Genomic DNA, 13,811 nt, shown 5'->3' on the forward strand with positions numbered 1-13,811 from the left:
TTCTTTAATATTTAGTCTTTACATCTGACATTTTTCTTATTTTTGTCTTCTAGATTTTATATACATTTCGCCTATATATTATTTTATTTATATAGGCTATATATACACTCACTGAGCACTTTATTAGGAACACCATATTAATATTGGGTAGGTATCAGCTTTCAACTTAATGTCAACCGGCTACCAAAGTGCCATCCGCCTCCAGGTTCGACGTGTTGCATTCTGAGATGCTTTTCTGCTCACCACAGTTGTAAAGAGGTTATCTGAGTTACTGAAGCCTTTCTGTCAGCTCCAACCAGTCTGGTCATTCTCCTCTGACCTCTCTCATCAACAAGGCGTTTCCGTCCGCAGAACCGCCGCTCACTGGATGTTTTTTGTTTTTCGCACCATTCTGTGTAAACTCTAGAGACTGTTGTGCGTGAAAATCCCAGGAGATCAGCAGTTTCAGAAATACTCAAACCAGCCCGTCACCAACAACCATGCCACGGTCAAAGTCACTGAGATCACATTTTTTCCCCATTCTGATGTTTGATGTGAACATTAACTGAAGCTGCTGACCTGTATCTGCATGATCTTATGCACTGCACTGCTGCCACATGATTGGCTGAATGGGTAATTTCATAAATAAGCAGGTGTACAGGTGTTCTTAATAAAGTGCTCGGTGAGTGTATGTATCATATGTTGCCTATATTTTAATTGCCTGCTTATTTAGGGTATAATGTGCCTATGTCACGGACACCGGCAGGATTTGAGTTGGCCTATACAGTGTATCAACTGCACCCATATTTTCCTAAAAGGTTAAAAATACCATATTGTCTATGATAAATATAAGGGAAAAAAAGAGATCCTCTGATCCCCACTTGGGCTTCCATCACACTCAGATGCAGGGTGAAACAGTGCGGGACCTGCTTCACTGTTGTGACGGGACACCGGACACACTAAACAGGCTATTCATTCATTATCTGCACTCTACATGATGCAGTCAATTATGACTTTTGATGTTTTGAAGTTTTCTATTAATATTCACAACACATTCAATATGTAGACAAGTTGCTTCCCATGCAATCTGGCTTCACAGGCTACCCGCCATTGCGTAAGAAAGTCTTATTTAGGCTACTGTTATACACAATATTTTAGACTAATTTGGACTAATTTGAATTTTACGTTTTGCAGGCAGTATGTAAATTTGCATGCTTTATTGCCTAACTGGTAATTAAAATATTCATGTACAGTGATACTTTTATTTTCATCCCATATTTGCCCGGCAACAGCCGGCTATATATATATATGCGTGCCATGACGTGAGTCCTGAATTATGGTCAGTGCTGACATCACGGATTCACTTTATGGTCTGATCTCGGGATTTTTGAATGGCTTTCTATTGGGGACAAAAAAATATCATAGGATAAATGATCAATGCACAATTCACAATCTGTGTCCATTTGCTTTGGCCTATTTTATGCCTAAGCCCACTGCTGGTTATAAGCCAGGGATCTGACTGAGCTAACCTAAATTTAAATTAATTTTGATCACTTCCAATTGCCCGCACAATCTAATTTTAATTTCAGGCCTACAAGTCTGTCAATTGTCTTCAGTTGTCTTCAAAGTTTAGATGCATGACAGAAAATAGGCCTACTCTGTACTTGCAATTTAACAGTCTGCAGATGTTTGACTTTATAGGCCGGACATGTCATGCAACGAACGAGGCACGTAGAAACCTCTTCAAACAAGTCCTATATTGTGAAGACAGAAAGTGATTGTCCAGCACGCATGGCAATCCTAGGCCCTTAAATTGTTATTATTATTTTTTAAGTCTTATTCATGGAAAGAGAAGAAACAGCTGTCAATCTGTTAGATTCATGCCACCGCCTGCGTAATATCACAGGCAGCTATATTTATTCCCATGAATACATTGTGCTTCTGCAGCCTGCTGAGCATTTCACTCGGGCCCTGTTATGCAACGTTTGTAACCTTGAAGAGGTTGCAGCATCATTCTGGTGCTGACGCGCTCTGCAGGGAAAAGGCCTGGGAATATAAATTTCTTTCATCACTTCGATATCACTTATCCACTTGCTTTAGTTCATTCGTTTGCTTGTCGGCCTGAATAGCTATGTTCGGTTTGGCCTATCGCACTGAATAAAAAAACAACATCATAACGACAGTGACATCCATTTGTGAAGTTTTATTAGGCAAGAGATTAGACAAGGCTTAAATTGTCATAGTGAGTTTAAAAAAAAAACGAAAGAGAAAAGATATGACGTATTCATGTAAACAAAAATATCTCAATCAGCCTATAGGACTAGGCTATGTGAAATACAGGCATAGGCCACCACCTCTACAGATCAAGTAGAGACCACGACTTCAGTGTGATTCTATGGCTTCATACACGGATGGAGCTTATTAAAAAAATACATACTTCATATAATTAAGTTAACCTTACAAAAGAGTTTTTGACTGCCCTTCAATATTGTATTGAGCTGGATAAATCTGTCACTGAATGCACCTCGTGGGCCACTGGGAACACAGAAAGTGTAACTACCGGGGCAGTGAGTGCTTATGGCAGAGATGCCATAATAATTAAAACAACTTACAGCTGCCAATAAAATCGACAGTGGTATCAATTAGGTTCAGGATACAATTCCGACCTGCACCCATCAAACATGTGCAGATGCCAGTCACTTCTTGCCAGTACAGAGCAGCGTGAGTAAGGTGCGGGGAAATGGCAGTCAGAAATGGTTCTGTCTGTGAGGACACGTAGCCCGCAAGGTTGTCTGGCTGCAGGAGGAGCAGGGCGGGCAGCACCACGCTCACAAATACGATGATCCGCCAGAGACCTGTCATCCGTGAGCTCCCTGCTCGGTAGGAGCCACTCTCATGGGGAACCGAGATCTTGTCCACTTCTCTGAGCCTCAGCGAGTCCCAGTTTCTAACGTCGAAATTACGCACAAGGGGGCCGACGTCCATGTCCGTCCGAGAGGGCAGCGGGGTTTCCCGGAGTACCCTCAGTCTCTCCCTGAACTCCTGCATCTGCTGGAGGAAGCACAGCGGGTCGGACACGTTCTTGAAAGACTCGGCGATGCTGAGCGCCCGTCTCTGCTCCTCCAGCGCTGCGCTCAGCTTGGTGATCTCCGGATCGTAGGCTTGCATCACCACCAACTTCAGCGTCTCGAAATCGGAGAGGATCTCATTCTTTTTGTGTTCAATGGCGCCGATGAGTTTGTTGAAATAGTCTGTTACCTTTTCTGCGTCCTTTGAGACGGACTGAAGCGCCTTTTTCTTACTGGCTTCCAGTGTCTCCAGGCAGGACAGGATATCTGCGCTCTGCCAGCTCTCCACCCCCTCGAGCAGCTCTTCAAACGCCGCTTTCTCCTGCTCATATGCGTCCTCCAAGGCGCAGAATTTATGCCCTTTATGGTCTCCGGTTGTTGCGCAAAACCCACAAATGAGTTTTAAGTCTGTGGCGCAAAATATGTTAAGTGGCTGGCCGCTGTGTTGTTTACAAAGGGACATCCTCGGCAAAACTCTTATTTTGTTGTACTTCTCCACTATTCCACGAAGAGAGTAGTTAATCTGCAGACTGTTTGCGCCATTGTGAGGGGTCTCTTTGCGGCAGGTGGGGCATTTGAAAGGTGGTCTCCAAGCTGGACCTCGGTTCCCCTCCAAGATCCCTTCCAGGCATTTCTTACAGAAACTGTGTGAGCACGGCAGGACCCGCGGGTCGTCGAACAGACAGCAGCAGATAGGGCATGTGAGGTCCTCTTCCAGCAGCTCCATGGTATCCTGCAAAACATTTATCCAGGCGTGAAACGAGTAATTCATTAAAAGAAGGGGAGAAAAACATGTCAAATCAGCACCTCGGCATCCAAATACCTAATACGTACCCGCACTTACAGAGGGATGCTACCCCAGTTGGACATATGGTAGTACAGGCAATATATTACGCACGAAAATAGCAGCGCAAAGGATACAGATTTCCCCATCATTTCGGGAGTTCAGCCTCCCACAAAATGAAAATGACATGCATCTCTGTACCCGCGTAAAAGGATACATTGTAAAAATGTGTGTACTCCGCCAATGGTACCCTTTCCCCATCTGAGTAACATCCTGCTTTTGATGTCCTCCTTCTGTAACCACCAAGCGCTGTAAGACTTAAAACCACGTCGCAAAACTAGACTGTTTATAAGTCGACATCGTGACAAACTTGCTATACGCAGACTATCAGCAGCACACTATTTACTTATCATCCGCTTTGTATTGCATTGCAAAATAGCAGGAGGCTAGTTGGCTGAGCTACGCGCTAAATTGCCGTCGTCTAACCACTCCTATGAAACAAATTACCGACAAATTGAGTTCGCGTTAGAGTTGCTCCTGTTGGCAAGGTACTGAGGAAGGGCTGTGACAGATTTTGCAAGCGCATAGTAACATGCAACTACTGGACCAAAAAAATCACTCACCAGCTGCTGAGACGCACAGTGCAACGCAATCATGGCGCTTGTTGCTGTGCAGACTTCGCCCTTTCCGGGGAAAGACTTAACCGTTTCAGTGCCATAATGAAGCTTCAGACGGAACGTTTCGTCTCCGTTTGCCCACAGATAATCAGGCAGGACAATATTGTGCACCGGCACGAGTGTACTGACGATTTGTATTTTCTGGCGGGGCGTTAGTTTGCACCTCTGGATGTTTGCGTTTTTGTCCCCGGACGCAAATTTGCAGAGGATCCCTGCCGGTTGGATGGGGGAGGGGCTGTTGCTATGCAAAACATTACAGCGTGAAAGACTGTCAACTAGGTTTTAGTCCCAACTTCGCAGGCTTTTATTGCCCCACTTCATGCGCCTCTTTGGGCACTCGTCGATATACGCATAAGCCAAAAGTAAACACAATAAAATATGCAAGTGAAGAGTAGCAATAGAACCTGAGTGAGTTTCAGTAAGGAATTGGTTACTGGACTCCTGCCACATCACTGACTCGGCTTATCTTTCAACCAGCCGAAATCAACTTCTCAGGATGCTCTTCAATTATGAATGGGCATCGCCAATTTAGGCCTTGTACACAATTCATCGGATGAACATGTATAATTTTCCAAAACTCACTTTCCCTCCATTCGCGATTATGTAACATCGATATCCAATAGTTACTTAGTCACGTGTAGAAATTTTGACCTTGATTTTCTTCCCTTGTTTCCATGCCATCAGGAGCAACTGCCTATCTTAGCCAGCAATGTGATTGGATGCAGTGGGTAGAAGGGGCTTAGGTAACCCCAGCCTCTGCCGCAGGGTGGCGCTGTTGTTTGGGGGGCGCACTGTTTCACGCCCGCGCTCTTTGGTTATATGGGCCCACTGTGTTTCCGGATGTTCTGCGTCAGATCAAGAATGGCTGCGATGTTTACGTGTTGTCTAGGCTGCTGCGGAGATGGAGGATCGGGGCATATTCCCCTGAAAGAAATGCCCACTGTTCAGTTAGACACACACCACATGGGTAGGTAGTTTGTCTTTAATTTGTGTTGTGTGGAAGCAGCCGGTCTGTACAGACGCCGTGGTCGTGTCTGTGATGTGATGGTTTGTCATCACATAGCTAACCGCTAGCTGCTGTCAGTGTCGTAGCCTACTCTAAAATATGTGTCCCCGTGTGGCATGTTGTTATACTTGCTAAAATTACCTTTCCCTGTAACAGACCACCTACTATCCTTCCACTTTGTTAAATGTCGTGCAGTTTTGATGTTTAATATCAGACAGGGGAGAATCCCTCCCCTGTAATGTTACACTTCCCTGAAACAGTCATTGTGGTCGGTTTCAGGATAAACATTCACTGGAGGTGCATTCCCCTCTTTTACCCTCTACAAACTAATGCACGTGCTTTACTATTGTTAATCCTCGCGTCATTGTTGCCATTTATTTAATCTTACTCAATGAACATTTGATCTTTTCATCGTGTTTGTCGTGCAGGCACAGATGTTGTTATCGTAAAGAGTGGGCGGAGGATATGTGGCACTGGAGGTTGTCTCGCCAATGCTCCGCTGCACCAGAACAAGAGTTACTTTGAGTTCAAGATCCAGTCCACCGGTAAGCCCCTCGACTCTCAGCAGACTCCCATCCTCTCCCCCTACCTCTGTTCCCATCCTACCCCCAGACTGTCTTTCTCCAGTGCATTTTTAGAAGGGGCTATTGATTCTACCAAGCTGCAGGTTTTAGTAGCCTCACCATCTTGTGACTGCAAGGTGACTAGTTTGATTCTCCTCACTAGCTAGGAAAATCTTGAGAATCACAAGAAACATTCCCTCTCCCACCATTGACGGCCCTTTTAGTGCCCTTGAGCAAGGTGCTTAGTCTCCAGCTACAGTCATGAAGATATGCATGTGACCCTGCCTCTCACTCTTTCCGTTGCACCATAAATGAGAATGTATTCTATGAGTCTGCAGGCTCAGTTGATGAGGGTTTGATAAACTCAGTCTTGTGCTTTGTGTCTAGGTGTGTGGGGAATAGGTGTGGCCACTCAGAAAGTGAATCTTAATCAAGTGCCTTTGGGCAGAGACACAAACAGCCTAGTCCTGAGGCATGATGGGTCGGTGTACCACAACAATGAGGAGAAGAACCGTCTACCTGCCAACAGCCTTCCTCAGGAGGGTGACATTGTGGTAAGTGCAAGAATTTGCCAAACCCCTTTTAACCTGATTGCTGTTTCTAGAGCACTGTCAATCTGAGGGACAAACTGATGACCAGTTTGAAGTGATGGACAAAGTCAGGTTACAGTTATCAATGACATTAAGGACTTGAAGTAAACCAGTTTCTATTCTTTCTTAGACTCACTCATATCACTACTACTTTAGATTGGAGAAACTAGATTTATTTCATTTATGAGGACATAATCTGCAAATTATGTTTTGATTGTTGGAGTTTGAAATGAATAACAAGCTAGCCCACTAATAACACACTCTTCATGAATCTTCAGTTTTGAAATAAATTAGAACTGGTGAGCATAATTAGACAGAGGCACCAAAATTATTAATGAAGTGGAATCATATGGGCTCGCTGGTCAGTTCTGTTCAGAACAAAAAGATGGTTTAATTTGACCTGGGTGTCCAGACATTTTCTTGCAGGATGGGGGCGCTAATTATTGCTAAAATGTGCAGTGTTACCAGTGCAATCTGTACCTGTACCTGAGCTATCTCAGAGTCTTTTGTCAGACAAGAAAATTTGATTTTGACCTTAGACTCCTTTACACTAATCATCTCTTGCCATTCACATGTCTTTATCTGTGCAAAGTGGTGTTTGACAGACTGTACCCAACACAATATAAGACAAAGCTTGTTTTTTCCTGCTCTCTTCCCGAAAACATTACCACATTATTTTCTTGGTTTGTCTTTAGTTGTACTCATTTCATCACACTACATGGCCTTGCTGTAGCCAAGAGTGTAGCCAAGAGTGTCGCCAAGATAAAACATTTAATTCCCCTTGACCTCTTGCACATTTTGTTGTGCTACCAATCACATACTACTACACAGGATCTGATGTTGCTGTCCTTTGTGCCATAATCCAAGGTGAGCATTCATACAGAAGCCCAATTCAGATGTCAAAAGAATGATGTACTAATCCACAAATGGTGACTATAGAGGACATCAGGCTACGACATCATAAATCTACAGGACCATCAGACAGGCAGCACCATTCACCAGCTAAATAATCCTGGACCCACACTTAGCTATTGATCAACAACAATAACAATAAGATAAAGGGACGGCTGACACTGCTGGCTTGGAACAGCCAACTCAGCTGTTCAGAAACCAAATTGTATAAATAATTATAGACCAAAGGGACGGCTGATTCTGCTGGCTTGAAACAGCTCGCTCAGCAGATCAGAAACTGAATTGTATTAGCAAGCCAACATATCAACACTCTAAAGAATAAATATACCAGCAACCATGCTGCTAACAAACAGCCAGAGCAGCCATGCTACCTGCAAACAGTATGTCAGCTAGCATGTTACAGACAACCAAAAGCAAACAAGCCAACACATCAACATACTAAAGAATCAGTATACCAGCAGCCGTGCTTCTATTAGCAATCAAAATTCTATCAAAATTGTAGAAATGTAAGTGAATGTAATTACATGTGAATGACACTCAACTGACAGAAGTACCCAATTAAAAACAAAAAAAAGTTTTAATTTGAGTTGAAATGTCTAGGGTAAAAAATTGTTTAGCATTTAATGAATTATACAAACATCTATTGGTTGTAGTGAGGGGTTTTGAATATATGATATGATGATATAATAATATGATATGATGATATAATATGTTTTCATTTCATAATTGTTCTGATTCTGCTTTTCTTACATGGCAAATGATAATGGCTATCTTCCCTGTTTCTTAATGGGATTTTAGGAAGTACCAAGTATATTAAGTGGCTCAAAAACTAAATCACCACTTTACTGAAACTATATAGTCACTCCAGTAACAATATTCACCCCATGACATTTTGCCATTTTAAGATTTATTTGGTAATATTTTTGTCTGAGTTGTATACAGAGTAAATGTAAGATAAAATTACTGTTTTCTTTTTAGAGGCCAGTGGCTCCCTAAAATATACCCACCAGTGACAAAGAATTAAAAAGCTTTTAGTCAGACTTGAGTTTTCAGTAGGCCTGAAAACATGAGCGTGGCTTTGGTCTTGGAAATCTGGGTCCTGAACCCAGCCCACTCCTCATATTATAAATGTACTTGGCCTAGCCTCAAAAGAAGGCATTCTTGCCAAAATCAGTACTTCAGTACAGCGGAGGAGAAAAACATCTTGAAGAGAGTAGGCTAGGGAGCACTTTATAGGCATCTAAGATAAGATAAGAAATTGGGTGGGGAAATTAGTTTGTTGCAGCAGCAAAAGTAATAGAAGTCAATGGAGAAAAAGACAAGTAGCTTATAAGTAGTATATAAAAAAGCAATATAACAAATTAGCAATAAAAAATGGCAACAGTAAAAGACTATAAAACAAAGCATTAAAATGGAACTTAAACAATGTACATAATGTGCATTGAATTCACGTTAGCAGTCTGCAGAGGGCCATATAAAGTGTCTAGTGGCTTGCAGACTAGTGCAGTAAAGAGACTATGCCCTGATCAAATATATTACAGAATGTGCCTTCTGGACATGTGCATTACCAGCTGCCCCATATAACAAAGAGGAAAAGGAGAACTGTTGTCCACAAGTGTTACAGGATAATTCCTTTTTTTTTTTTTCAACCCGGGCCTTATTTTCCTAGTTTTTACTATAAAAAAAATTGTCATTTACTTTACCTGCCACTAGTTTGTAGGGAGCACTGCTTTCCAACACATACACACTAAGGGCAAACACAATCTCCAACAATTTAACTCAAAAAGGCGATTAAAAAACACGTCCTTTAACAGCAATACTAAAAACAATACAAAGATTGACAAAATTTTGAACACAGTTGTCATGATGGAAAAAACTAGGAAAATAAGGCCAGGTTAAAAAAAACAAACACAGAATTATCCTTTAAGTCGGCCAGATCTTATAAAACACTGACATATTTTTAGGAATTAGACCTCCATAGATCTGGCCTTAAGCTAGATTTAAATGGCTGTTGACTGATTGGTAGGCTGTTGCACACACCTCACTGCAGTTTTAATTCTTTGTCTTAAAAATAGTTATTACATCAAGAACAGTTTGATGTTGAGGTTTTGTTTGCTGTTAACTGCACATTTTGATTGAACTTCCTTGCTGAATGGGCAATGAAGCCATTTCCAGATGACCAGTGTAACATATTTGCAAAAGTCTTTGATAACTGAAAATGTTGTCAATAGCAATGCATGATTAAGATCTGAAGGAGAGAAAGAAAAGAAATATATGGGATTAGGCTCTATTGGAGTTGGGCTTAAAAGGAGAAGGAATCTGAATACTCCTGGAGCTGCTGCAAATGATTTACTAGACTTATTTCCCAATACATATATATATGGGCATGCATTTAGTTTATTGAATTATCTGCCAGTTGCTGGAAGCAGTGAAAGATGTTTGGTGTTCTTACGGAAATTAGTCAGCTTTCCAGGCATCCTAAGAATGTTTACATGTGTATGTATGTACCGTATAGGTTATACGTTGTTATATGTTGTATATATTGAAAAAAAAAAGCTGCTTTATCAGACTTTACAAAGTCAAAAAAAAAAGAATGTTTACAGCCACAAATTTTAAAGTGTGAAGGTATGATCATTTCAGCATACAAAAACTGGGTGATTTACTTGTTTCGTTTTCTATTTGTGTTCTCAGGGCATCACATATGACCACGTGGAGCTGAATTTGTATCTGAATGGGAAGAACATGCATTGTCCCGCTTCAGGGATCCGAGGCACTGTATACCCTGTTGTTTATGGTAAGTTCATTTGCTGACTCATCGTTGGCTTGATATACTGACTAGTCAAGCGAGGTATGTTATTCCAGGGATAATCGTTAAAACGTATTTACTCAGTTGGTTCTCACAATAATTTTTGTGAACATTATTGCCGGCCATGATCCTAACCAGTGAGCTCCATGCTCAGAAATGTCATTCAGGCTGTTACACTTTTGTTCCACTAGAGGGCAATATTTGTACATTTTCACCTAAGATCCAGTTTATATGAGCTGTAGGTTTTACTTTCCTGGGGAAATTAATAGGCTATTCCTATGGCCTATGATAACTCAGCCTCTATTGGCTGACATTAGCAAGTTTGTCTAAAAACAGATGCCAGGCAACCAAGAGTCAAGTATGTGATGTGATTAAGGTGGACAGCCTACAGCAACACAAAGGAAAATTGATTGGAAATAGACTAAATTAAATTAATATTTATTTTTAGCTTTTCCATGCAAACAGTCACTGTGGATGCTTTCATAGTCATCTTTTCCAACTTTCCAGTTTATTCTCAGTTGAGCTATACTTGTACAAGCCATCCATGTTTAAGGATCAAGAGAAACTCCTTTGTCTTTTTTATGGCTGTAAGGGTCATCAGTCCATTAGCCTCTATTGTTCATTAATGCAGTCTGAACTTTCCTGTGGGAAAGGGAACATGCTCCATTTTCACCTCTCTACCAGAGTGGTTTATTTGGAATATGTTGACTGTAAGACCCAAGTTGCTTTTGTGGAGCTCTGGGTTTATATTTTGATTTTGAACCAAACTATGACCAGCAGTGCATTATTGAATACTTATGACAGTATACTGTATATATTTTTTATTAATATAGTTGTCATTGTCATACTTCAAATTGGTTGTACCATTAGATTGCACATACGTTACCATATTTAAGTAAACTGTTAATTGAAATTTCTAAAATGGTAAACTATAATCCCCCAAATCCTGTATCTGAATGATTATTATCATGAACTATGGTAGCACAGGGAAATTGTTGTTTTAAGTCCTCTTTTGAGACAGAATGATTACTGCAGTATCTCACAACGCCCAGTATAGATCAAGTTTAATTAGATATATGACTGTCAATATAATAAACTGTCCCTCATATAAAACTAAGTGAACCCCTAGTTCAGCAGAATGTAAAATGCAGAATGTTTGCTTTAAAGCTTGTTTCACCCCGCACAGTCGCTGGGATAAAATCTGGGCCACCTCAACTTTGGCTTATCTGCAGCTCAAATCATGTTTTTCTAGTGGATGTTTCAGAGTTTTTATTGGAGGCCCACGTTTGTGTAACGGCACTCTGGTAAGGTGTGGCATACAGTTTTGGGTCAGTGATTGACTTGATTTTGAGGTGATTAGTTAACAAAGAAGCCCCAAAAACATCGGCCCGGCTGCCACCACACCTCATGTTGATAATTGGCAATCAAACAGTGCATAGTCGCTGTGCCAGGGGGGTGATTGCTGCTTGGCTTGCTGAAGACCGATTTGGATATTGAGTCAATCACTAAGCCAACCATGTATTCCAAGCCAAAGTTGAGTTAATTACATTCCAGCATTCATAGATTCCAGTATTAACAGACTGAGCAGCCTTTCAAAGAGACATTCTGATTAAAATTATTGCTGTTAGAATAGATTTGACCAGACTGTACTGACTGTGCAAGAGGCACTAAATCATTTTGTAGAATAAACAATAAAAAAAGTTCTAACTTTTTGGTATTTGACACATCATTCTTCCACTGTGTTAGAAGTTACATGATAATAAAATCGGATGTTGATTCAATATCAGAAAAAAATTCAATGCCATTTTATACATTAGACTCTCATTCAATATGTATAAAAATGCCTGAACTTGTGTTTTTGTTGTCTCTTTCCCTCCTGTTGTTCTAGTGGATGACAGTGCCATCTTAGACTGCCAATTTAGTGACTTCTACCACACAGCTCCACAAGGCTTCGAGAAGATCCTGTTTGAGCAACAGATCTTCTAAAGCAGCGCCTCGGTTCCCAGCCCTTCTCCTCTCCCAGCACCATGCATAGTCACAGCCCACACCTCATGGCACCCTCTGTGACACTATAGCTTGACCTTGATTGGATCATGTCATTATGTCTGGCTTGAATGCCTCTGTTTTGTTATCCCTGATTACTCTGTCTTTTTACTGCTGCTCTGGATTGAAGTTAGGGTATCCTTGATGGAGTGGGGATTCCTGATCACTCAGCTGTGACGGGCCTTAAGAGCGTGTGCTGATGAAAGACAGTCAAGCCATTTACTTATTACTTTGTCTCTGTAGTAATCAACCTGTATACACTGCAATATTTTTGGTTGCTGCTTAGATGTTCATCTGTGAATAGATGTTCTCTTTCGGCCAGACAGTGTTCAGGTGCAATGGTAAAATGTTCCCATTTATCAGGACCAGAAGCCATGTTTTATTGACATTGCTTTACAGTTATGTATTTGATTATGGAATCTCTAAACTTGTATGCCATACTGACATGTCAGCATAGACAGTAAAGTTATTTATATTTGTTTGATTCATAGATTTAAAGCAATATTTCTCTTTGGCATAATGTTTGTTGTTTATGGCAAACCTAGCCGTTTGTGGGTTCATGAAGGATCAGCTGTCACTATTGACGTCCCAGTCACCAACAGCATCATATCCTTTACTCACTTTTGTTTTGCCTCCTTTAACCTGAAAATACTTCTAATACATACAATTTAAAGTGGGGTAAGGTAACACTTTATCGCCCATGTTGTTTGTCATCTTTACCAAGAAATGATTTACCTGTTTCAAGTTGAAGTTGTCCAAGTTAAAAAGTGGTGGTGACGTTCCATTCCAGGGGCAGCCAATGGCAGAGGTTCATGTAGAGTTATGTTGAGGTGGTGGTGCTGGAAAATGTTTTGCCAAAGTGAAATATTGCTTTAATAGCTGACACTAATGTAAATTGTTTCAAATCGACTGAATCACTTCTACAGCCTTTTAGTTTTGATCCAACATTAGCTGTTTTTTTGTCTTTGAATATCTTTTTATGGGCTATTTATTCTGAATATCATAAAATTGGCAGAGCTAGTTTCTCTCTGATTGAAGATATTGTATGGTTCTATAATGTCAATCTGTTGTATTGTATTGGCATTGCATATCCGCTACTGAAGTGTGAAAATTACCTTTAATATTACAAATGCTTGTCTTTGTTTGCACTAATGATGTGATTGTACAAGCAAATCCAAATATTATTGTTGATTCATTAAACTTTTGTGTCTGGAGGCATCCATTTTTCAGTGTCTCTTAATTAGTGTTGTACTTCAGGTTTATTGTATAATGGTACATTGCAGGTAGGGCCTAATTGTCACCATTATTATGCGCAGAGATGATGATTAGGGTGCACAGTTTTGACATCTGTGAAACAGACCGTCTCTGTCATGCCCAACTAAT

General features: G+C 40.9%; 2 protein-coding genes across 5 annotated transcripts; one reads left to right on the forward strand and one right to left on the reverse strand.

Moving 5' to 3' along the window:
* Nucleotides 1–2,175: 2,175 nt before the first annotated feature.
* Nucleotides 2,176–4,508, reverse strand: trim13 (tripartite motif containing 13). Of its 4 annotated transcripts, none has more exons than XM_071521096.1 (2): nucleotides 4,455–4,508; nucleotides 2,176–3,780 (listed from the first exon to the last, which is right to left on the reverse strand). In XM_071521096.1, the coding sequence occupies exons 1-2, from the start codon at nucleotides 4,485–4,487 to the stop codon at nucleotides 2,578–2,580; spliced, it is 1,236 nt and encodes a 411-aa protein (XP_071377197.1). In that variant the 5' UTR covers nucleotides 4,488–4,508; the 3' UTR covers nucleotides 2,176–2,577. The 4 variants fall into 4 exon arrangements, with proteins under 4 accessions (XP_071377197.1, XP_071377195.1, XP_071377196.1 ...); XM_071521094.1 differs by lacking the exon at nucleotides 4,455–4,508 and adding an exon at nucleotides 4,339–4,377; XM_071521095.1 differs by lacking the exon at nucleotides 4,455–4,508 and adding an exon at nucleotides 3,892–4,330.
* An 850-nt stretch (nucleotides 4,509–5,358) lies between these two features.
* spryd7b (SPRY domain containing 7b) lies at nucleotides 5,359–13,625 on the forward strand. The gene is made up of 5 exons (XM_071521090.1): nucleotides 5,359–5,475; nucleotides 5,943–6,059; nucleotides 6,465–6,631; nucleotides 10,271–10,373; nucleotides 12,274–13,625. Exons 1-5 carry the CDS (start codon nucleotides 5,370–5,372, stop codon nucleotides 12,369–12,371), a joined length of 591 nt encoding a protein of 196 aa, XP_071377191.1. The 5' UTR covers nucleotides 5,359–5,369; the 3' UTR covers nucleotides 12,372–13,625.
* Nucleotides 13,626–13,811: the final 186 nt, after the last annotated feature.

The sequence above is a fragment of the Centroberyx affinis genome, unplaced genomic scaffold (genome assembly GCF_046629955.1).
Source record: "Centroberyx affinis isolate AG114_WGS23_722 - 3 ecotype Tasmania unplaced genomic scaffold, CSIRO-AGI_Caff_v1 ptg000857l_1, whole genome shotgun sequence".
In the NCBI taxonomy this organism is placed as follows: Eukaryota; Metazoa; Chordata; class Actinopteri; order Beryciformes; family Berycidae; genus Centroberyx; species Centroberyx affinis.

Excerpts from the sequence above, each read along its gene's own strand:
- trim13 (XM_071521096.1), bottom strand. The coding sequence starts at position 4,487 with ATGATTGCGTTGCACTGTGCGTCTCAGCAGCTG. Across the intron at positions 3,781-4,454 it reads ACTGTGCGTCTCAGCAGCTG|GATACCATGGAGCTGCTGGA; the intron begins GTGAGTGATTTT and ends AATGTTTTGCAG.
- spryd7b (XM_071521090.1), top strand. The coding sequence starts at position 5,370 with ATGGCTGCGATGTTTACGTGTTGTCTAGGCTGCTGCGGAGATGGAGGA. Across the intron at positions 6,060-6,464 it reads GTTCAAGATCCAGTCCACCG|GTGTGTGGGGAATAGGTGTG; the intron begins GTAAGCCCCTCG and ends CTTTGTGTCTAG. Across the intron at positions 6,632-10,270 it reads CTCAGGAGGGTGACATTGTG|GGCATCACATATGACCACGT; the intron begins GTAAGTGCAAGA and ends TTGTGTTCTCAG.